The sequence below is a fragment of the Xenopus tropicalis genome, chromosome 1, assembly GCF_000004195.4.
Source record: "Xenopus tropicalis strain Nigerian chromosome 1, UCB_Xtro_10.0, whole genome shotgun sequence".
NCBI classification, from domain to species: Eukaryota; Metazoa; Chordata; class Amphibia; order Anura; family Pipidae; genus Xenopus; species Xenopus tropicalis.
This window is the reverse complement of record NC_030677.2, coordinates 115,180,826-115,204,800: the sequence shown is the minus strand read 5'-3', so window position 1 is coordinate 115,204,800 and position 23,975 is coordinate 115,180,826. Positions and strand designations below refer to the sequence as shown.

General features: G+C 37.5%; 1 protein-coding gene across 1 annotated transcript in view; it reads left to right on the top strand.

Moving 5' to 3' along the window:
* Positions 1-14,981, top strand: part of LOC101732945 (atrial natriuretic peptide receptor 2) — a 47,533-nt gene extending 32,552 nt beyond the window's left edge. The window contains exons 16-19 of the mRNA XM_031905152.1: positions 1,166-1,318; positions 2,805-2,903; positions 9,771-9,862; positions 12,369-14,981. Coding sequence (XP_031761012.1) covers positions 1,166-1,318; positions 2,805-2,903; positions 9,771-9,862; positions 12,369-12,524 — 500 coding nt within the window. The 3' untranslated portion in view covers positions 12,525-14,981. The remainder of the gene's footprint in view (positions 1-1,165; positions 1,319-2,804; positions 2,904-9,770; positions 9,863-12,368) is intronic.
* Positions 14,982-23,975: the final 8,994 nt, after the last annotated feature.

Genomic DNA, 23,975 nt, shown 5'->3' with positions numbered 1-23,975 from the left:
AAAAGACTGTAAGCTTACAGTATCTATTTTTTACTTTCTATTACTTTAACGATTTACTCTTCTATCACTCTTTAATTTATTTTTAGTTCTGTTGTTCAGGCAACTATCAGTTTGCTAGCTTAAACTGAACCCTAGCAACCAGGTAATGGTGAAATTAGAAACTGGAGAGATGCAAAAAAGTTTAAAACGCACACACAAAAATAAATAAAGACCAATAGTCAGTATTGTACAATATCACTGTCTGCAAACATTATACTAAAAATTGATTTTTAGGTTAACCTCCCTTTTAGTAATGTGCAAATAAAGGCAGCTGGTCACATAAAATCCCTGAGAAATTACTTTTATATAAAATTTCTGTTTCTGTTTTAGGCATTATAGAGGTAATGGGTTTAGAGACTTTATTTTTTAATACATGTACATTTTCATTGAATCATTTTACTTTACAATGACATGATTTTTTCCCTTGTACAAGCAGTGCCAGCCCCACCACCAGTGGCGCCTCCCTCCTGCAGTCACAATGAAGTAACATTTGTGAGGGGAGGGCTGCTGAGGAGCGGGGGTGGAGGGGGTTTGATGCAAAATGAAAGCAACGCAATCTGGTGGGGAGCACATTTTAGCTACTGCGCATCAACTGACAGCAGTAAGGCAGATTCAAAAAGCCAAACTAAGGGGTAGGAAAATAAGTATGTGCCCAGCGCCCCCTTTGTTGCGCGCTAGGCTCATGCCTCTTCTGCCTACCCCTAGTTCTGGCCCTAGATCCAAGCCAGCTCATCCCTTACTTTTCAAGTTAAGGGTTACAGAATTGGTGCTAGTGAGCAAGAATGGTTAGGAAAGGAGATCCACTAAAAATGGCTGTAGGGACTGGGTTCCCAAAAGACATACAGCTGTTAAAAGACAAAGTACCAAAAATAAATGCAGTTGAGATGCTTATCGTTATTTATATGTGTAACAAACAAAGCAGGTTGGCAAAAGTTGATACTTCTTACTAAAAGTATTATGAGGCACTTAGTAGTTGAGCATGCCCCTGTGCCCTAGGAAGATCATAACTAGTTTTGCCTTCAACTTGAATGAAATATGACCTCTCAGTTGTAACTATGCACTATTTTCTTTAATTCACTTTTTGTTTTTTTGTTATTGCTTCTTGTTCTCCATATATTGCTATAAGATATGGTTGTTTCTGGAGTTCCCAAGGAGAATGGCATCCGACATGTCAGCGAAATTGCCAGTATGGCTTTAGATCTAGTTTCTGTGTGTAAGACTTTCCGAATTCCACACAAGCCAAACACACAGCTAAAGATACGGGCCGGAATTCACTCAGGTACGTTGGATGTTACTAATAGGGCGATATATAGATTTATATATTTTTTTTTAATGATACAGGTAATCTATTTATTGGAATATATTTATTACTACATATATTTTTAATCGTATTTATTAAATGTTAAGTTTTAACAATTTAGACAAAACACTAAATTCTTTCTAGTTGGTTTTTTTTTTTTATATATAAATATATATATATAGAGAGAGAAATGGATAAACCCAGCTAGCAGAATTTTACTGATTTTATTATTACTCTTCATATAACCTACTATGACATATTAAACATAGATTTTTTTTTTATCCTTCATATTTGCCTTGTCTTGTACAGGCATACTTTGGTCAATAACACCAGAAGCCTAGGAACCTATTTAGTATCGAACTTAGACACCAAGGGCCCACCAGAAAACTTGCTATAAGAGCCCATCAGCCAGAATAGAATGCCACTTCACTGAAGTCTATGGGAAACATTTAATACAGAGATATAACACCGACGAGTGTTGCAGCTTCCAAATAGACAAATTCAGGACTAATTTGGAGTGGGCAGCTGTAATCTCCTTTGTGTTCTATTTATTGCATTGTGCCCTGCTTGTTGAATTATTGCTATACAAGCTGTATAAGCTCACAGAGCAATGCAGTGGATACAGACAGGCTGCAGAGGACAGCACAGACATTTAGGTGGAATATCTCTATCCCTATACTGTTTACAGCTCAGGCTATATTGTGGTTTAAGGAATCTATTAGCTTTTGCTCTACCAATTATACTGGGCAAATTCTTCCAGGCAGCTCTATATAATTAACATCCTCCCCAGAATCTGCTGCTTATCTGTGGCAATAAATTAAATTTGATCTCAGTCAATTCCCTGACCCCCCACAGACTCCTAAATGAGAGAAAGATTTAATGCTCTGTACTTGGGAAAGGGCAAAGGGCCCACTAAGGTCAGGGCCCACTGGGGAAAAGTCCCAGAGACCAGACAGGCCTGTCCAACACTGCCTATTTTTACCTTGTGTGTATCTATAACTTAATTAATATAGAGCTACAATTACAATTTCATAGCAGATATGCCTTTTTTGGCACTTAACACACTGCGTTCAGCTACTGGCCAACGCCACAGGCCCCTGCGCTCTGTTTTGAATTGCAGAAACCTGTAGTGTTTGGATCCAGTGCTGACTGTTAGTCAGTACAGATCCAAAAAAGGCAGGCGGGGAGAGATATATACACCAGGCAGAAAGTTCCCTTCTACCCACTGCACATCTATTTCCCAAATTTACTTGTTTATTAATTTGTCTGTATTATTAGTACAGACATGTCACAAGGATTGGTATATAGGGGAAATATCCCCCCTGTAAGAGTCATGAATAGGAGTTTTCATTACATTGCTGAAAAATATGGAAAAATGTAAGTTTATTATGATGTTAAGCTAAACAAAATATTATATTATTAAATAAGGATGGATTGCTTACCATTGTTCTCTTTTTTTCTTAAGGCTCAGTTGTAGCAGGAGTTGTTGGTACAAAAATGCCCAGGTACTGTTTATTTGGCGATACAGTGAACACCGCATCACGAATGGAATCAACAAGTGAAGGTAAAATCAAGTCAGTGTATTTTTGCAGTTGCCGTAGTTCTTTCACATCAGTTAACTGAATTGTCATGGAAGGCACACAGGAGTCTGCAGTCAGTCATCTTCATCCCAGGGTGCAGTTTTCAGTACCAGTTAATACAAAATGTAAATAGTGAGGCTGAAAAAAAATGCTGAAAAGAATTTAAAAATTGGGAAAGGTTATGATTGTACAAATACCTCCCAGATAAACTTTGTGAATGGGTAGTAGAATCGACACATGGACATAATTTTTATTGTATATAACACTAAAGAAGGCATTGTCACTGAGGAAGAATAGTTAGGGGCATGACAATGGTACTAAGTTATGTTGTAGGGGCCTTTAAAATCCATTTGGGCATCTTTTACAATTTGCATTTAATATGTGTCTATTTTATAAATCTTTTCACTTACAAATGGGCAGTCATTAAAGGACAAGGAAAGGTATAAACTAAGTAAGCTTTATCAGAAAGTTCTATGTAAATACATACATAAGCAGAAAAGCTGCAAAAGAAACACAGGATGTATTGTCCCCTTTTTGTGAACTTGTTGTTCTTAATTCCTGTGCCAGAGTCTGCGCAGCACTCTCCTCTCACCCCTCTCCTACTCCCCCCTCTCATTAGAATGCTAAGAACTCCCTCTCCCCCCCCCCTTAGAAATGTGTGATCTGAGCCATTCAACAGGAAGCTTCCTCATAATCTTACACACTGCGAATGTACAGGGGTTTTGGTCTTGGTCCAGGAGTGTGGCATTATGGGAATTTTCATTACAGTGCTCAGTGTTTTGAGCACTAAAGGTATGCCTGCAGCTTGAGATTAACTTTATTAGCCTTTCCTTCTCCTTTAAAAGTAGTAAGAATACAACACTCCTTTTAGTTGGTGGCAGCATTGAAGGCGTATTGCAAGGTATCATTTACTACATGTGGGACCCTTTGATCACCTTTTTGAATCCACACCCTTGTGAATTAAGACTTCTGAGGACACAATATAATGAAGGTGCCCCCTAAAGTTTTGTACTGCAGGATGAAAAATATAGCTCTTTTGAACCAGTAATTTTATTTTTAGGATACTATATTCATTTTTGTGCCATGCTAGCAGATTATAAAAACAGTAATAATAATGTTTAGACAAATCAGTACTTAGCTGTTTCAGGTTGCAATTGAACTTAGTGCCTGCTGTGTAAACAGATTAAATCCACATATTAAAAGTCTCACTGACTTAATAAATTAACCAAACCAAGCACCATTACTTAAAAACTAACACCGACAATTCCTCACAGACCTGTTCTCAGTACAAGTACCAGCAGAGGCCGTGCCTGCATAAATCAATATTTTACTTGCTATGACCTAAATCAGATTATAACCCTTTGAAGATGCAAAAACACATGGTACAGTACCTTTCTTACATTTTGACTTTGTAGTTTTTTATAAATACCAAAAAATAGATTGATAGCACACGTAGCCATCATACAAACAGTATATGTCGTATTTCTTGTTCTAATTATATTTATAGCAATATATAATTTCACCCTATGAAATATGAAATCTAATCGTGTATTAAATTCTGTTCCAGAAGTACACATTTAGCTGACCTTCAGGAACTGAGACTATTGCGGAGCATAAATAAAATGCTTGTTGGTGATTAGCATAGTATTTTCTGTCAGTTGACCTTTCTTATGGCAAACAGTGACATTGTAAAACTCCTGGTATTTCCTGCACCAAAAAGGCTGCTTGCGTCTCTGCTTCTGATTTGAGACTGTAATTTGTAAATCTGTTGGTTTAAATCCTCAAAGAATACAACCAATTTAGTAAAATTTATATATATAGTGTGCTAACACAGTTTAATTAGACAATATTATAAAAGAGATCAAAGTTAAAGACAAAAATCTTTACCTAAAACAGGTGTTGACCTGGGTGTATATACCCCAGGTCCCTCGCCAAATATTTCAAATGCTAGTACACATGCAGTGAAGATCACATAAATATACACACACTCACCGATGCCGAATTTTGGTTCGGGTGCTTGGAGCCCAGAACCCGTAGCCCAAGGGAGCAAACTCAAATCTCTGAAGAAAGCGGCTCGCAAAGCACCATGGTCAGCCAGAAAATGGCTAAAACTCGAACTTTATTTACATTCTTAAAAACCCAGAACGCCTAATGCGTTTTGTGCGTACCCGCACTTAATTATAGGCATAGGCTTCTGATTTGAGACTGTAATTTGTAAATCTGTTGGTTTAAGCTATCTGCTAATTAGTTACCTGTTACTCCTGAATGCTACTTGTTTAGTTTTTTCCCTATTTACTCCATTTAGAAAAGGACAACTTGACAGTCACCCAGAGCCCTTAATTCCAAGGCAGCTCAGTGCTGGGGAACCCACACTCTTAGACCTTATGCAACTACTGTGTATTGTGTTTTTGTTTTTACAATGTGCGAAAATTTGTATTAATTTAACATGTATTTATAAAGCGCCAACATATTCCGCAGCACTGTACAATAAGTGGGTTTATACACTGGACATACAAAATTACATACGTAGCAACCAATAACCGATACAAGATGTAAAGAAGGCCCTAGAGAATGTGAACCCCCTGCCTAACAATTCTAAATATGGCGCTCCATTAATGACCCCAGAATGATGGAACTTGGCACTTCTGTATTCTTTGTACTCACTTAATGGCTTTGTACTTACCTGAGAGTTTTATTTGGCTACCCTGATTGTGATGGGGTATTTCTGATTTTCTATTGTGACCTGTCTTGAGGCCGTTTGGTGATTTTAATATTTTTTCTATTATTTTAAATTATCTTTACTTTTGTTGCCACCTATATCCCAAAAGTCTAAATATACTTTGGGTCTGGAATGTCCCTGTTTTAGCAGAAGTCATTATACTCCCTGTGAAGAATTATCTCCTTCCTTGACTCTGTTAATTGGTTGAAAAAAACAACCAAATAAAATTAACCCCTTTTATTAAACTCCTAGACAGACCTTCAATAAGAGTTTGTGTTGCTTGATTGCTCATAGGTATGTACTTTTCCTGGGCCTGACAATCCCATGTCTGTTCAGTTATAGCCCTCTGTTGAGATCAGACTTTCTTAATGGATTGTACTGTTTCGTTATACCTTGAACATATTTAACTAATTTCATTAAACCTTGAAAGCAAGCAACGTTGCAGATAAAACTTTGTTAAATGTATAATGAAGCAGTAGAATTCTCAATGAATCAGATAACAGTGAGTGTAGGACTGGCCAGACCGGGGATAACTTTAACATAATTGGCCATCTTAAAGTATATTGCAATATATGGATAAATAATCCCTGTTTTGCTTAAAGGGGAGGGCATTTCTTGGTAGCTTAATGCACAGAATGTCTTAATGTCTTATATATTTTGATAATGGATGAGTGCAGACCTCTTGTTTCTGTCTATATCAATAAAAAGTGGACAGAAGTGGCGGGTATGCCTGTGAGTACAATCCTGACATATGTAAGTGTATGGAGAAGGCTGTTTCAGAAAATATCTGCTGCCAAAACACATTATACCATTCCTTTTCATGTCATAGCTGAACAACACCTTTAGCCATAAGAGTGAAAGGGAAAGAGAGAAGTAGGTGCTGACAAAGTTGATGTAAAGCTAGAACGCATGAATGGGCAGCAGTCGTACCAAGGAACAAACTATTTGGGCTTGTCGCTAATGATCTCATTGATTTCCCCTTAGCTGGAAGGTTTCTGGTGACAGACGTACACAAAATAGTCACCATGCAAACATTTTCTGTTATTGTTTCCTATTTTAAACTCTGCCCAAATGTTCCTTTAGGTAGTATATAAATAATGCTAAAAAATTATCATTTTAAACAGTATTATGCTTTTTTTAGAGGGCCATTGTAATGTTTTACTGGAAAACTGGAAAACAAAAGAGCAGTGCTAAATGCCTTATAATGATGGTGCTATTCTGTGCCTATTTTACTCCTTAAAATAAGTGAAATTCCATTGGGTGTTCCTCTTCAAAAACTTGCTTAATTACACCTCCTGGCATCCACTACCAGCCAAGGTTGTGGGACGCTGCTATAAATTGGAACCAAACCACAGCTTGAAGTGAGCAGTTTGGAAATCCCTAAAACAAAAAGTATGCAGTGCATAACCCTGCACCCTCTGCTTGTTGAAAAAGAATCGAAATGGGGACCATTGGGAGATATATTGTTGAAGGAAGGCAAATGGTACCAAGACTCTGACACAAAGTAGGACTCATTACAGATGTGCCTCATTGAAGCTTGCTGAAGGAAATCCGTGAATGAGGACTAGCCAGAGTAAAGGCTATTTCCTGTAATAATACATACTAAGAGGGAGAATCAGGCTTAGGGTAGCTCATTGAACAGCAAGACATAGGAGTACCATTGGTATCATCTGGCAGTATAGTTATGCAAAAGCCTTGTACAGTGGTTAGACACCTGTAGAATGAACACTATCACTGACTGTATCTACAACCCTGCCTTGTTAGTAGCATGTGAGAAAATATATATATAACTATGTACCATTTAAGAGAAAGATCCGTGTAGCCTGTTAATGAGAGACTGTTTTGAAGTTCTAGCAGTGAAGCAGTTGAAATTATTTTTAAGAACCTGAAAACCTAAGTTATTTTGATGCCGTAAAATGCTTGTGCAAAGGTGAACACAGAAACCCTTACCCCAAGTACTACAGTGAGGGGTCATCTGAGAGAGAGTTGTGTGTAACTGTGTACCCTGCTAAGAGCAGATGGGGCCCCAAGCCAAAATAGTGTAAAAAATGTCTCCTTTAAAGTAAAGTTTGTTTGCAGTCAACTTGTCAGTGTCCAGAATTCTTTAGCCGAATATGGAACTCCTGCCTTTTGTATACTGAGTGATGCACAATGTAGTGGTGTGTAAGGGTTACATACATAGTTAGTTACATAGTTACATAGGGTTGAAAAAAGACCAGTGTCCATCAAGTTCAACCCATCCAAGTAAACCCAGCACACTTAACCCACACCTACCAATCTATACACTCACATACATACACTATATATACAACCACTAGTACTAACTGTAGATATTAGTATCACAATAGCCTTGGATATTCTGATTGATCAAGAACTCATCCAGGCCCCTCTTAAAGGCATTAACAGAATCTGCCATTACCACATCACTAGGAAGGGCATTCCACAACCTCACTGCCCTCACCGTGAAAAACCACCTACGCCGCTTCAAATGGAAACTCCTTTCCTCTAATCTAAAGGGGTGACCTCTGGTGCGCTGATTGTTTTTATGGGAAAAAAGAACATCCCCCAACTGCCTATAATCCCCTCTAATGTACTTGTACAGAGTAATCATGTCCCCTCGCAAGCGCCTCTTTTCCAGAGAAAACAACCCCAACCTCGACAGTCTCACCTCATAGTTTAAATCTTCCATCCCCTTAACCAGTTTAGTTGCACATCTCTGCACTCTCTCCAGCTCATTAATATCCTTCTTAAGGACTGGAGCCCAAAACTGCACTGTATACTCAAGGCGAGGCCTTGCCAGGGACCTATAAAGGGGCAAAATTATGTTCTCATCCCTTGAGTCAATGCCCTTTTTTATACAAGACAGCACTTTATTTGCTTTAGTAGCCACAGAATGACACTGCCTGGCATTAGACAACTTGTTATCTACAAAAACCCCTAGATCCTTCTCCATTAAGGAAACCCCCAACACACTCCCATTCAGTAGATAGTTTGCGTTTATATTATTTCTACCAAAGTGCATAACTTTGCACTTATCAACATTGAACCTCATTTTCCAGTTTGCTGCCCAGTTATCTAATTTTGTCAAATCGCTCTGCAAAGCGGCAGCATCCTGCATGGAACTTATAGTTTTGCACAATTTAGTGTCATCAGCAAAAATAGAAACAGTACTGTCTATGCCCACCTCCAGGTCATTAATAAACAAGTTAAAAAGCAAAGGACCAAGGACTGACCCCTGCGGTACTCCACTAACCACACTGGTCCAATTAGAAAATGTTCCATTTACAACCACTCTTTGTACTCTATCCTTCAGCCAGTTCTCTATCCAATTACAAATATTATGTTCTAGGCCAATATTCCTTAATTTGATCATTAACCTTCTGTGAGGTACTGTATCAAACGCTTTAGCAAAGTCCAAGTAGATGACATCAACTGCCATTCCAGCATCAAGGTTCCTGCTCACCTCCTCATAAAAGGCGACTAAATTAGTCTGGCAAGATCTGTTACGCATAAAACCATGCTGGCACAAACTAATAGTATTGTGAACTGCAATGTATTCAAGTACCCTATCCCTTATTACCCCTTCCAAAAGTTTTCCTACTACTGATGTCAGACTAACAGGCCTATAGTTTTCAGGCTGAGAACGGGATCCCTTTTTAAATAACGGCACCACATTAGCAGTCCGCCAGTCTCTTGGCACCATGCCAGACCTCAATGAATCCTGAAAAATTAAGTGAAGAGGTTTGGCAATCACAGCGCTCAGCTCATTTAATACCCTGGGATGAATCCCATCCGGCCCTGGACCTTTGTTTACCTTTACATGTTCAAGTCTCTTTTGAATTTCCTCCCGAGTGACCCATGCGCCAGTAGCTAAATTACTAGAACTGGGCTTACCTCCTACCCATATCATGCACATGCTGTAAGTAAACACTTCAGTTTGCAGTCACATAGAGAACAAGGTGCAACTGTTTGCCCTTATTTTAGGGTGTGCGCACTTGGAGCAGTAAACAAACCCTACAGTGTTACAGAAGGCTCAGGAGGACTGCCTATCAATTTGCAGTCAATATCATCATTCAGCACAAGGAGTGTCAAAAAAAGCAGTATGAATTTTCTTTTTTTGATCTTTTTTCAGCCCTGAAAATACAGTGCAGTTCTAGCACTCACGACCTACTAAAACAGATTGGAGGTTATATACTTGTGTGCCGGGGGACATTACAAGTCAAGGTATTTCCAACCATCATTTGCTGTATGTTCTTTCCAGTATAAATAGCAAAGCACAACATTTCACTTTGTTATCCACTGTAAAGTTTTGCGGACCATATCAAACTCTGCATTTCCATTAATCATTTCACGAGGTATGATGAATGTGGGTTTTCTGCAGAACGAGAATGACCCACTTACTTAGATTCATTATCCCCTCATTTGATCCACTAAAGTGACTTTGAACAGCAATAATGGATTTTGCAATTTCAAGATTTTCCTTATTTAATGTCCTTCTTTTGGCATTTTCAGCTGTTTTTGTGTATGCAGACATCCCCAGATTATAGAAAAGTGATTCAGACCTAGTGGGATTTTAATGGATTTTATACACTGCTGTGCAAGTATATATTTAAAAAATGTTATTAAAGATTTGGGTAATGTTACACATACTGTTATCTCAAGTCCAGGAATATTTATTGCTAGTAGCTCTATGCCCTTTCTGTTGGTAGAGTTCATAATCATTATGCATCACTGCTTTGAATTATAATTGCATCTTGTGTTTGTTACGCTTTACACCAAATCCAAATTTTCCTCTGTACTATATATATAAGGGGGTGAATTTTCCTGATATGCATATTTTAGTTAGTAAATAATTTACAGGTAACTTTCTAGCTCACTTTAGAGAATCACCTAATATTATATGCAAAACAAAGACATATATTAATACAAATTGCACACTAAACAAAAATGCTTAGGATCTGGGGTTTTCCAATAAGGTGGTCTTTCTGTAATTTGGATCTCGATACTAAAAAATCATTTAAACATTAATTAAACCCAATAGGACTGTTTTGCCTCCAATAAGGATGAATTATATCTTAGTTGGGAAGTACAAGGTACTGTTTTATTATTACAGAGAAAAAGGAAATCATTTATAAAAATTAGAAATATTTACTTATAATGGAGTCTGTGTGAGATGACCTTCCTGTAATTTTGAACTTTCTGGATAACGGTTTCTGGATAACTGATCCCATTCTTGTAATTTGTATACATTTTGTATTTCCCCATATCTTCTGTGCTATAAAAGAATACCTCCATTGATCTACCAAATCTGCCAGAAAAACAAAGGATCAAGTAACAATATTATATGGATGGCACAGACAGATATATATTGTGCAGAATGAATATAATAAGGCTGCAAAACAAGAACAGGGGGGTTAAACTTAAAGGAACAGTTCAGTGTAAAAATGAAAATTGGCAAAATAGAGAGTGGAAAATAAAAAATGTTTTCAATATAGTTAGTTAGTTAGGCAAAAATGTAATCTATAAAGTCTGGGAGTAAGCAGATATCTAACATAATGGCCAGAACACTACTTCCTCCTTTACAACTCTCTAAGCTGTTAGCAGTCAGTAACCAATCAGCGACTTGAGGGGGGAGGGGGGCATAAGGGACATAACTGTTCAGTTACTTTGCTTTTGAGTCTGACCTGCATGCTAACAAATTAACTGAACAGTTATAGTTAGAGTTAGAGGTTAGAGAGCTGAAAGCAGGAAGTTGGGTTCTGGCTATTATGTTAGACATCTCCTCACTCCAGCCTTTATAGATAACTTTTTAGCCTAACTAACTATTTTAGAAATATTTTTTTATTTTGTGCAGTATAACCATTTTGGTTTCATTTTTACACTGAACTCCACCCAAGCACAAACAAGCAACTTTGCAATACACATCAGTTTAAAAATATTCAGCCTTTAATGTAATTATATGGTTTGGAACAGTTACTTAAGCCTTGCCCCCTCTTCTCCTGCTGATCTACTTTGAGACTCTTTTATATTGTAACAATAATCAACTATCCTATGCCTGCCTTCAGCTTACATTCTCCAAATCCCACAATTCCCTGCACATGTGATGTAAATAAGAAAAGTGCAATGCATGTGCTGTCTGTAAGCTGTGGAGTTGTTGTTACAATGTGTAACATCAGTGTTTTAGTCTCTTCCTTGCCAGGATTCAAATGATGCACAAAGAAAAGAACTGTTTTGCACACAGCTGGATTGCAGCATAAAAGATATTTATTCATATTCGTTTTGAAGGAATAGATTATAATGATTGGCTGGGGGGGAGCCAAGCTTCATTCTCCAGCCAATCCTGTTACCCACACCTATACCAAGACTTTCTGTACAACTTAAGACAAAAACAGCTGCACCAAGATGTAGCAGACAAAAGAAAATATATCTGACCTATGTTGTCGCTAATGTTTAAATAAGCAGACATGCAGTAACTTCCGTCCCACCCCACATATACTGTAGAATGCCAGTAGTATCCTCCACAGCAACAGACTTCACACCAGCAGAAAGATGGATGTAATTTTTTTCTTATTTGTTTAGGAAAGTATGTCAGGCAGGTTTGGGGAGACTTGGCTTCCTCAAGCCTTAATGAAAATCCACCCTTGTAGACAATGTCAGTGACTTGCCAAAAGTAATTAAGAAAATGGTTGTAAAATGCATTTTTATTTACAAACTATAAATGACTTCACAGGGGAAAGGAGATATGACAACCTACTGGCTGGAAGGCAAGAAAAACACCCCAAGAAAGAATGTTATTCCGAATATTTCAGCAGTCCTACAAGAAAACGAGAGAGAGGCGTTGAACTTGATACCTGGTGTTTTATCCAGTGAGGCATTGTTAACTTAATTTTGATTGTAACAGACTGTGCCAAATGAAAATTCATGTACTCTTTCTTGCATATTACACTATGTAATGTAACAGGATAATGCCCAAGGCACTTTACAGTATCTGAGTGAAATGATCTGGAATATGTGCTTGTTAGCGGCACTGGAGAAAACAAGAACTGTTGCTGGCAATTGGAAGGAGCTATGCTAAAAACTGACACACTGGGACTTTAACAAATCATTATTGTCATTTGGTATTTTAGAAGACAATTGTGTGTTATGTATAACTTCTTTGATGTATTTAGTACTAAAACAATGATGAGTTATTTTTATACAAATGTGGGAGAATTTTCATGGTCCGTTCACATTAATGAGTAAACATTTAAAAATGTGGATGTCAAGTTATGCAAAGTTATGGCAGTATAAGCCACAACCTTAAGGTTTATTCATCTGTATGTTTTGCAATGTAATGATGCTATAGTTGCAATGCAATGGCGGGTTTCCTTGTAAGTAAAACAGCAGCACTATAATTAGCAATGAACAGACAAATTTCAAACAAAATCTGCAGAGTGAACAATGCCTTAAATCAGGGGTACTACTATCATTGGTGGTCTCCTTTTAGATCTTCTACCTCAAATGTTACACTGTCATAGACAATGTCAATTCACTGCATTACACTGACAGAAAGCAGCTAGGATTGCATTTAACCCTTTCACTGCCAGTCAAATTAACCACCATTTGCACACACTGCCTGGCGAGTTTTTGGGGAACTTTTTGTAAATCTAGGGAAGCTAGATATTGTATTCTAAAGCTTCTATATCTGGCTGACTTTTTGTTTAATTCTACTTATCAATTCAGCTGTAGTAACTAATCCGCAGAGAGCATTTACTGATCACTGGTTTAAAAGGAAACAGCTGCTATGAGTTACTGGACCTGGGCAGCTTTTGTGCTTTTCATTACACATGGAGTAAATGCTTAAAAAATTAACAATTTGCCTGTTTTTGTGACATTTTGTGAACATTCTATGTACAATTATGACATATACTTTAGCCACTGAAAGAACAACATACTTCCTACTTCTACTACTCCAAACAACCAATCTACAAAGCTTTGCTTCATTTAATACAAAAGAGAAAAGAAGAGACAAATTCCCCAATTAGTTATGTATTACCCAAATTATAGTACAAAAAGCAATGTTTATTATGAATTAATTAGCCAAAAAATGCTAAAATATTCTGCGCCAAAACAAAGCAATCTGTTATGGAGGGGCCCTCCATTCTTAAATCAATTAATACAACAACAATTCAGTGACAATAAACTACTGGATAAATTCTGTAACTTATTGCTTATAAAAGTTTATATTTCAAATAACTCAATAAACATTTCCACAAGTTAGGGCAATTTTAAGGGGTCTGGTCAGACCACTTGAAAAATCTGCACAATGTTATCAACTTTTTATATCCAATTGGAAGTGCCAAGAAAACACATCAGATAGGGTTAAAAACTGTCTCACTTTAAATGAAAAGCCATGTAATTATAGTTACCAACTCTGGAATGTTGCCAGCATCACCCCAAGACAGACAGTCTTTGTAGAAAGCAATTCACTTATAATTCAAACTTATCTCTATCAGGCATGGCTCACTTCTTGGCACTTGAATTACAGCTTGTGGAGGAAAGAGGGAGCCCAGCTCTCAGAGGTTATTGCTGTTCAACCTCAACAAAAATGTACGGTGCATTGAGAGTGGTAACTCATCTAGTTTGGAACAAACATTCAATGGGGAATTGTAATGGCAATAAAATTGCTAAAATATTCTCTAAAACCACTTATATAAATAGGCAGCATGATTAGTGCTCTCACTAATTACACAGAAGAGTCATCCAATGGAACTGTATGTTAACAATGTAAGGTTGCTGTAATCCACAAGTTAAAAAAAACTACTGGTAGATCAAGATCTATCTTTGGGCACCCTGCCTTAAATGTTATTTGCGGCCTATATTTGTGGTTATTTAGGGGCATATTTAAAAAGATGTGTAAAATATTTAATGTGAAATTAAAGAACTGTAAAATGTAGTAGAAAATAAATGGTCCATTTATAATGTTTTGTTGTTGTCCTTATGTCTGGACTAACGACTGCGTTGCAGCCATTACAAAGGGCCTGATTATAATGAATACTGAATAGCAAATAAATGAATAAAATATAGCCTTATTAGGTGCAAGTATGGAGAATGCAGTTAATTAGTTTAATATAGTGTTCAGTCTTCCTTGATAAGCACCAGAGACTGAATGCAATACATGCAAACATGCCCCACAGACACCCCCACATGATACAAAGTAACCCAAGCAATACGTTACTTTACATACCACTATGACTTATTACTATTGCTAAGAACCTAGAACATAAAGACATGGAAATGAACTAATGCAGAAATGGAAAGATAAAGAGATCATCAATGCTATACAGCCCTGCCCATCAGATTAAGTTAGTCCTTTGGTCCCTACATAAAGAGGGGCAAAAAACAACAGCATTTAGTTGGAAGGTGGAGGCGTCTCCTACAAGGAAGCCCATCCCCGATGTTCTATTTGGCATTCTGTTTTTAAGGGTCTGGTGGGATACTTGTTTCCACTATACAGTGCTTATTATTATTGGGCCCGGTGCTTGGTATGATACATTTGAAAAAAAATCTAATTTTTTAGGATTGTTGTGATGGTTGTCCTTCATCACAAGGCCTCCTATTTCCATGTTTACACCATTACTTTACACTCTCATGTGTCTGGCCCTTGCTAAGTATACAGCTCCCATAAAGGCTGCAGTTTGCAGATCATTGTTTAACTGTAGTTTTACTAGTATATACATTGTTTAGCTATGTACGTTTTTTCACTTTGCAAGACCTGTGAGTGCAATTTTATATGTTGCTATATACAGTAGTTTTTCTTTTATTCTGCCACCCAGGCAATTAGCGTATAGTTTGTATGAGCTGGATACTGAACACTACAGATCAGATATGCCAATATGCATCAATAAAACCAAGACTATTCCTTCAAATAAAATGTTTTACACATATTTGATATAAATAAATAGAATTTGAGTTCAAGTTAAGTAAGTGTTACTGCTTATTTAACAACAGTAAGGCTGGTTATGGCAGCTAAGTGTATATTGTGTATATTAGAAAAAGCCAAAGGGCTTAATATGTTAAAGGGTAATTGAATAGCAGTAATGTAAAACTGAAATGTGTTTACTCGCACAATCATTTTTGGTGTGCATTTTAATGAAGGGAATGTAACAATATTAGCCAACGGATACACACATTTGAACTGAACAACTGGGTGTGGGGGAACTGGAGAGCTTTTATTCCTAACAGGACATGACAAAGAATGATTACTGATGAAGGAAGCATCTTTATTACATATAATGTGGTGCATTGTATAGTGCCTTTTGTTCTGTCAGTTTAAATGTTTTAAGCTTATTTATCATGTGCTAGGGCACTGTGCAATCTCTGGCCCCTAGCTATATCTGAATCAGCAACTTTGACATCCAATTCCTTAAAGTCGTACTGACACATATAAACTAATTACAGCTATCAGTGCTGGAAAAGGAGTGCGAGCAGTGCATTTCCCTCTGTTTGTGCTTGTGAGCAGAGCAGTGCTGAGATGTGACTGGTAGGTACCAATGTGGTGTTAAATAATAAATGTTTGCAACTGAAAATATATCTTCTTGGAAATTCCATTAATAAACGTGACTTACAACTGTCAGTTTAAAGAAGAACGAAAGGTAAAAATATAACGTCTGCCCATATAGTAGGTCTCGGATAGCACTAGCAGGTGAACTTAGTTTTACAGGCATGCGCAATAGATAAACATAAGCTTAAGGGCTTAAGACTTAAAGGCCGTGGCAGACGGGGAGATTAGTCGCCCGGGGCAAATCTCCCTTGTTGCGGGCGACTAATCTCCCCGATATGCCATCCCACCGGAGAAAATGTAAATCACCAGTGGGATAGCATACATGGCGCCGAAGTTTCCTCTCAAGGCAACTTCAGCTATTTCGCCAAGTCGCAGTGCCGCGTATGCCATCCCACAGGCGATTTACCTTCTAGCCAGTGCAATGGCATATCGGGGAGATTAGTCACCCGCGACAAGGGAGATTTGTAGGGGGCGACTAATCTCCCCGTCTGTCACGGCCCTAAGGCTGTCGAGGCAGCGGGGAGGAAACAGAAACTTAACTCTGTCACGTCAGCCAACTCCTGGACTCACTATCTTCAAGCAGTGCATTTCCTACTGAATGCCAGCAGGCACACAAGAATAAGCCAGCGCTGTAAGTTATACAAAAGGACGCCTTTATAATAAGAGTATAATTTTTCTGAGTATAATTACAGTTTCATTTTGGATCTTGGATGTAATAACTTCTTATTGCTAACTAATCAGTCAGGAGTACCAAAGTGCATATTCTAATGCAAATGCCTAAAAAACAAATACATGAGTAACATTTGTAAAAATAAAAATGAATAAAAGGGAAAACAAGCAAAATGTGGTATAAAAAATATTATTAAATACAGGTAAAGGATATATTATCTGTAATGCTTCAAACCTGGGGTCTCCCAGATAAGGGATCTTTTAGTAATTTGGATCACCAAACCTTTAGTCTGCTAAAATTAATTCTAATATCGAATAAACCCGATGTTAACATAAATAACGCCCTGTTTAGGGTTTCCATTTGTTTGGTTTTCACAATAACAGTTCAGTTTTTTCTAAAGCCTGTTCAGGTCTTAACTGTCTTTGATTTTTAGCCTTGTGAAACCCGAACAACAATTTGACCAATAAATAAAAGAAACACTGAAATATTATGAGACTACCATGGTATTTTCTATCAATGTGGCTTAGTTATCAGCAATCATAAATCAGTTATAAATGAGCATTTGGCATTGCTGTATTTCAGAGCTTTTTTTTTTTCAGAGCTAGAGTTGTCACCTCTCCGGTTTTAAATCGGATATTCCAGTTTTTCAAAGGGCTGTACGGTTTAAAAACTTTCTGTCAGGCTTAAAACATTGAGAAGGCTGGACAAAAATTCAGCCAGTTGTGACTGTAATGCAATAACCCCCTCCCCATATCATAAACCCACCCAACCCCATCATCATGCCCACTTTTGTCATCATCATTACCACCCCCAGCATCACTACCCCACTTCAATGCCATTAACCCCACTCCCTGTTCGAGTAAAGATACTGGTAAAGGTGGCAGGCTTTGCCTCTTAGTTGGAAACCAAGATTTAATAATGGTAACCTTATAATAACTATAGGATTATTTATTATATAATTAGATATAATCATATAATTAATTATTATGAGAATAATCTTATAATAAGATGTTGAAATAACAAAAGTCTAGACCTGGGAGAGCCACTGAGATCAATAAGACAAGTTTAGGTGACAAATGTTATATGGTTTACCCTTTAACACTTCTTTTTAGTATGCAGCGTTATTAATATGCAACATTTTAGAAAGATATAAGGTTGTGTGTGTATGTAACCAACAGTTGGCAGTATAGTTAGGAAAAATAAGTGTAGTGTAATCCTGACCACCGGCCGCTAGGAGGTCTTAGAAGTAATAGGGTATAAAAGGGGAACCACACCCAGGGTTTGGGGTCTTTATGGGAGGGAACAGCTACAGACCAGGCACAAGAAGAGAAGAAGACCGGAAGAAGTAGAAGCAGGCAAGGATAGGTAAGAGGAAAGTGGAGCTGGCACTAGGTGTCTAGGAGTTAGATTAGTTAGCATGGGCCACTATTGCCCCAACGGGGAAGGTAGCGGAAATAGTTCCCAGTGGATCATCCACAAGAAAGGAACCGTAGAGAACAGGGTTAGGCTAGTGAGCAGGGGTTTGATGGGCTTCGGGCAAATACAAGGTACTGTTTTATTATTACATAGAAAAAGGAAATCATTTTTAAAAATTGTATTTGAATCAAATGGAGTCTATAGAAGATGGCCTTCCCGAAATTTAGAGCTGTGTAATAGGTTTCCAGATAATGGATCCCATATCTGTACATGGCATTATAACACATGCAAAAAATGTACATTATAACACATGACCCCTTTATCACCATTTATCAAGCCCCACTGACAAGTTACCCCCGCTCTAAGCTGAAGTAAAAAGTAAAAGTTTTGTGTTTGCTTCAAAATAATAATAAAAAAACAACAAAACACAAGTAGTTGTGTGTTAGTATAAATCTGATTAGTTGTAGAGTTGGCATTGTGGTCAAGGAAATACTGGCAGGCTGCAATACCATCTTCATGTGGGATGTTGGTATAAAGAGACTCCACATCCATGGTAGCTAGGATGGTGCCCTTTGGAAGTGGACCTATGGTAGCCAGTTTGTTTAGAAGGTCAGTAGTGTCCTGTATAAAACTGGGTGTTCTCTTGGCAATTGGCTTCAGAATGTTTTCTACCCAGCCAGATATGCCCTCAGTTAATGTTCCAATACCAGAGATGATGGGTCGTCCTGGGTTGCCTTCCTTATGTATTTTTGGTAACATGTAAAAAGTACCAATTCTGGGGCTAACTGGCATCAAATCCACGAGAAAGGAAGATCTATGAATTCAAATGTATGGAGTTATTTAACACATTAAGACAGGGCCTTAATTTGGGGTCAGGTTTCATGTCACACTATCTGATCTGACTGAATCCAGACCCCTGGACTATTTACAACCCACCCTAATAAACCTTAATTACTTTCACTATCTTCACAAGTTATCTCTATCTATCTGTAACTTCCTAATTTATTGCTTGTAAACACTTCTCTCTGATCTATCATTATAAATGTTGTGCCATTTCAGTTCTCATTTGTATTTTGCCTGATGAAGGGGCCTTAGAGCTCCGAAAGCTTGCAATGTATTTTTATTGTTAGCCAATATAGGTATCATTTCTACAATACTCTTGTATTTGTGTTTTGTTGTTTTTTTATTATTATTTTTGACACTGGCTAACACGGTACTACAGTTTTTGTTTTGTGTTTGCTTCAGAAACATTACTAGAGTTTATATAAACCCTGGTGTGTAGCCATGGGGGCAGCCATTCAAAAGAAGAAAAGGCACAGGTTACATAGCTGCTAACAGATAAACCCTGTAGAATACAATGGTGTTATCTGCTATGTAACCTGTGCCTTTTCTCCTTTTTTCCAGCTTGAATGGCTGACCCCGGGGTTACACAGCAGCTTATTTATATAAACTATAGTTGGGTTTCTGAAGCAAACACCCCAGTTTTAACAGTGCAGGGCCACAGTACATTATATTTCAATTACTTTAAAACACTTTCATTTACTGTTCCTTTAAGGGACTGTGCTTTTCATGCAATTGTTGATGTATAACTTTTTAAACAAAGTGATAAATAAACTCTTTGGGTAAAACGAGCAATGTGCTTACATAACCCCGGAAAAACCCAATGTTTTTATGTATACCGGTAAGTACTAAGGTTTCAAAATAAGGCAAGGCCAATGTTTGTCTCAGGGGGAAGCAGGTCCAGACATACCTATTGGGTTATGTTAGCTTGTTTTTTTCATCAAACTATTGCTTTTTAATCATTCCATGGGCTAGCTGACAAAACTCTAGCTCAGCATATTTGCAATACATTAAATTGTGCTGTAGGCACCATAAACGTTTTCCTCAAGTATTGCAGCCATAGATCAGTTAAAAATAATGTAATTTTCTCTCTTTGGACTGTGGCTCAGAGTTGAAATCTGTATCCTGTATGTATTAGGTTACACAGTCCAGTAATATACTCAGACATGAGAGAAAATGACTTTACAGTGACTTTCAGATTATGTCATAACTTGTCAAAAGATAATACAAGATGTTCTGCTTTTCAGCCAACCCACACAGTTAGCGTTAAGATGATCAATATGATTAGCAATTAAAGCCGAGTGGATATATACCACTTCTGCAGGCTGCAGGCAGCTGTTCCGGCTACGTTAGTGTAATGTAAGTAAGCACCTACTAGGAAGAGGATTCTTTTGCCCCTAAAGACATCAATCATGAACTATTACTTGCCAAAAAAGTCTCCCACCACAGGTTCCCTAACTCAATTGTTAGAATGTTCTTGCTTGGAACAGTAACAGCGTATTTAATCATTGGATCCCCACAAGGCAAAATACCGCAACACATAAGTAAATGCCTGCAGCACTGTAGCATTTTAGCTAGACAGAGAGGTGGAAAGACAGACAAATACAGAACAAAGACCAGTACAGAGAGATGTTACATATATTGGTATTGTAGAAAAGTTTGAGATTGAGACTTAAAAATATATATTGGATGATTTAGAGATACTGTAACATGCATACTGTACATAGATACTGTAGACAAGCTGGTTTATTAGATGATTCATTTTACAGATAAATACATAAATGCATAATGGGGAACAGACTTTCTATGAACTTATTGTTTACAGCTTAGGCAGCAATCATGTGGGCTTTATAATGTGCATACAGACGGATTCAGCAAACAGATAGATAGATAGATAGATAGATAGATAGATAGATAGATAGATAGATAGATAGACAGACAGACAGACAGACAGACAGATAGATAGATAGATAGATAGATAGATAGACAGACAGATAGATAGTGGAAAGATAGATAGATAGATAGATAGATAGATAGACAGATAGATAGAGCGCAAGAGGTGATCCCAAGTGACCCAGCAGAATCATGGGTAATTATTAATGCATAAATGGGTGGGAGCTGGAGGCAGCAGGCCTCATTAAAACAAAAAATACAAAAGTGCCCTAAGGTATGGACAGCGCCTCAGTGGTAGTTATGGAGACGAACCCCATGATAATGTACTCTCTAAGGATATAAGGCAAATGGCAAGAGTAGCTGTTCCATAGGGCAGGAGTCCCTAAGTACCCACAAGGCCAAGCAAGCGAGGGGGGCTGAAGTAGTAGGATAAAGGTAAAGTGCATAGACAGCTGGAGCAAATTTTAGAGGAATATCATGTGAAAATTAAAGGAAAGCAATATACCTGGGCAGGATTGTACCAGCAAATGATATGCACCTCTTTGTAATAACTAAATGCCCCATTGCTTAGGTGGATTACAGACACCCAACATAAGCAGCATCTTGACCCATTTTTAGGGTTACAAATTTCTAAGTTATAAAAATAAGAAAATAAATCAGAATAGCCCTTTAGAAATATACAGTCAGATATGTATATGGTATGTATATCTATATAAATATAATATATACATGTAAACTTGTTTCACTCTAGTTTAAATTATTTTTCTCCTATATTTTTCTGTTAGAAGCAATCCCTACTCTATCACACTGCAGGCTCACCAATGGTTCTCAAAAAACCTATTTAAATAACAGCCTTACCTTTGGCATATCAGTCCAGTAAAGCCTATAAATCAAAATGTCCAGTGGACTTTTAGTGCTCTCAGATTAATTCTGCAGCGGAGAAACTATTTTCCAACTAATTATCTTTTGCCAAGTTTCTAGCAAGCAAGGTGAACAATGAATGGGAACTTAAACAGTGTTACTCTCTTTGGAACATACTTTTTGTCTATTATTTTAATTGAAAAAAATCTAATAATCTTTTTTATTTCTTGGCTAAATGTGGAAAACATGGTTTCATACTCTAGCTTCTTGGTTTCTGAGAGTGAATATAGGAAGAGGCAGGCCTGAGCTAAGGGGTAGATGGGTACCTCTTTGTCTGGCAATCTGCAAAATGGGGTGGCGCTTCACTCCAGTGCCTAGGGCAACACCAGACAATGTTACAGCCCTGTTTACTGATAAACTCACCACATAATGAATTCCTGCTCATCTGTTATCTGTGAACAATCCAAAAATACAGAGGTTTTTAAGTTAAATGAATAGGCAGAATACATGGGGATTGGAATGGCTGGAAGGGTGTTCAAATTTCATTCTCCAGTTTATCCAATCCCTGTGTGGACTTGGATTTATTGGAAAAATGATAGTGCTGCAGGTTATTTTAAAGAATATGGAAGTGGAGGGGAGTAATAGAAAGCTCCAGCATTACAATAAAGAAGTTTTGGGATTCTTAACTATTGTATCTAAGGATGCACAATATCCAGGATTTGGTTTGGGATTCGGCAAAGATTTGGCCTTTTTTGCCAGCATTCAGATTCAGCGAATCCACGCTCCTGTCTGAACCAAATCCGAATCCTTGAAACCATGTGACATTTTGTCATGAAACACGGAACCCTACCGTAACCTAATGTACATAAGCAAATTAGGGTTTGGATTCAGTTCGGTATTCGGCTGAATCTCTCATAAAGGATTCGGGGTTCGTCTGATTCCAAAAAAAAGTGGATTTGATGCACCCCTAATTGTATCTCCCTGAGCGGATGCTATTTCACAGAAATAAAGTGGTGGAATTAAGTGGACTGGGTGTTGAACAAGGGGAATATTACCCCTTTAAGCGTGAAAGTTACTGTAACCTTGTATACAATATAGAGGCTGGTTTATTAACATTTAAATTCAAATTACATTTTTGCTGCAAATGTTTTTGGGCTTAACTTATAAAATCAATTCTGATACTTGAATGTTTGATAATTATTTAGCGCAAACAATTTTAAACTCAGATGTAAAACTCTGGCATCTAAATGCTTGCAAGTTCACGTAGAAGTCTATGGGAGTTAGGGGTAGGGCGTTTTTTCAATTTGAGTTTTTCGAGTCTACAATTTTTTTTATTACATTTTTTTTAATAGACAAGCAAATGTTCGAATTTGCTAAAATTTAAATTTTATTCAAAATGGAAAAAAAAGAACTAAAATCCACAAATTCAGTTGTTGATAAATAAGCCTCATATTGCAGCAAACTAATAACCAAGAGAAACAAACTGAACTGGGTAAGAACCCAGCATACCAGTAACCACAGTTCCCCACAATACCCGTCTATGGCCACTTTTAAATGAAGCTCATTCCTGGCACACATAGGGGGGAATTCACAAAAGTGGAGATTGCCATTTTTTGGAGTAAAAGTGGTACAAAATGGTAGGAAACACTTTCTCCAGATTAACAAACAGAAATCCGCCTAAACTCCGACTCAACCGCCACTTTTCCGTTTTTGGTGAAAGAAAGACAGTTTACAGAGACTTTTGTGAATTTGCCGTTTAAACGACATTTATATGTCATTTTAATTACATTTTTCCCAAATATTTTAAAAATGGAGTAAAGCTCAGTGTAACTGTCAAACCAATTCTAAGATCTTCTGTTTGTTTTGTTTCACTCAGTCTCCATTTCACACCTTTGGTAGGAGCCCATTGGGGTCATTAACATATTAATGGGGATTAGCAGCCTATTGTTAGGGGACAAGTTTCTGTCTAACCCTAGAACAATAGGTACAAACAGCCTCATTAACATTTTATAAACAAGTAAAACACTGATTAAACTTTGATTTAGCTGTGCCCATTTTGTTCCCAGCTGCCATCTTGGCACATGCACACTGGCAGAGTACAGAGTTGGACTGGC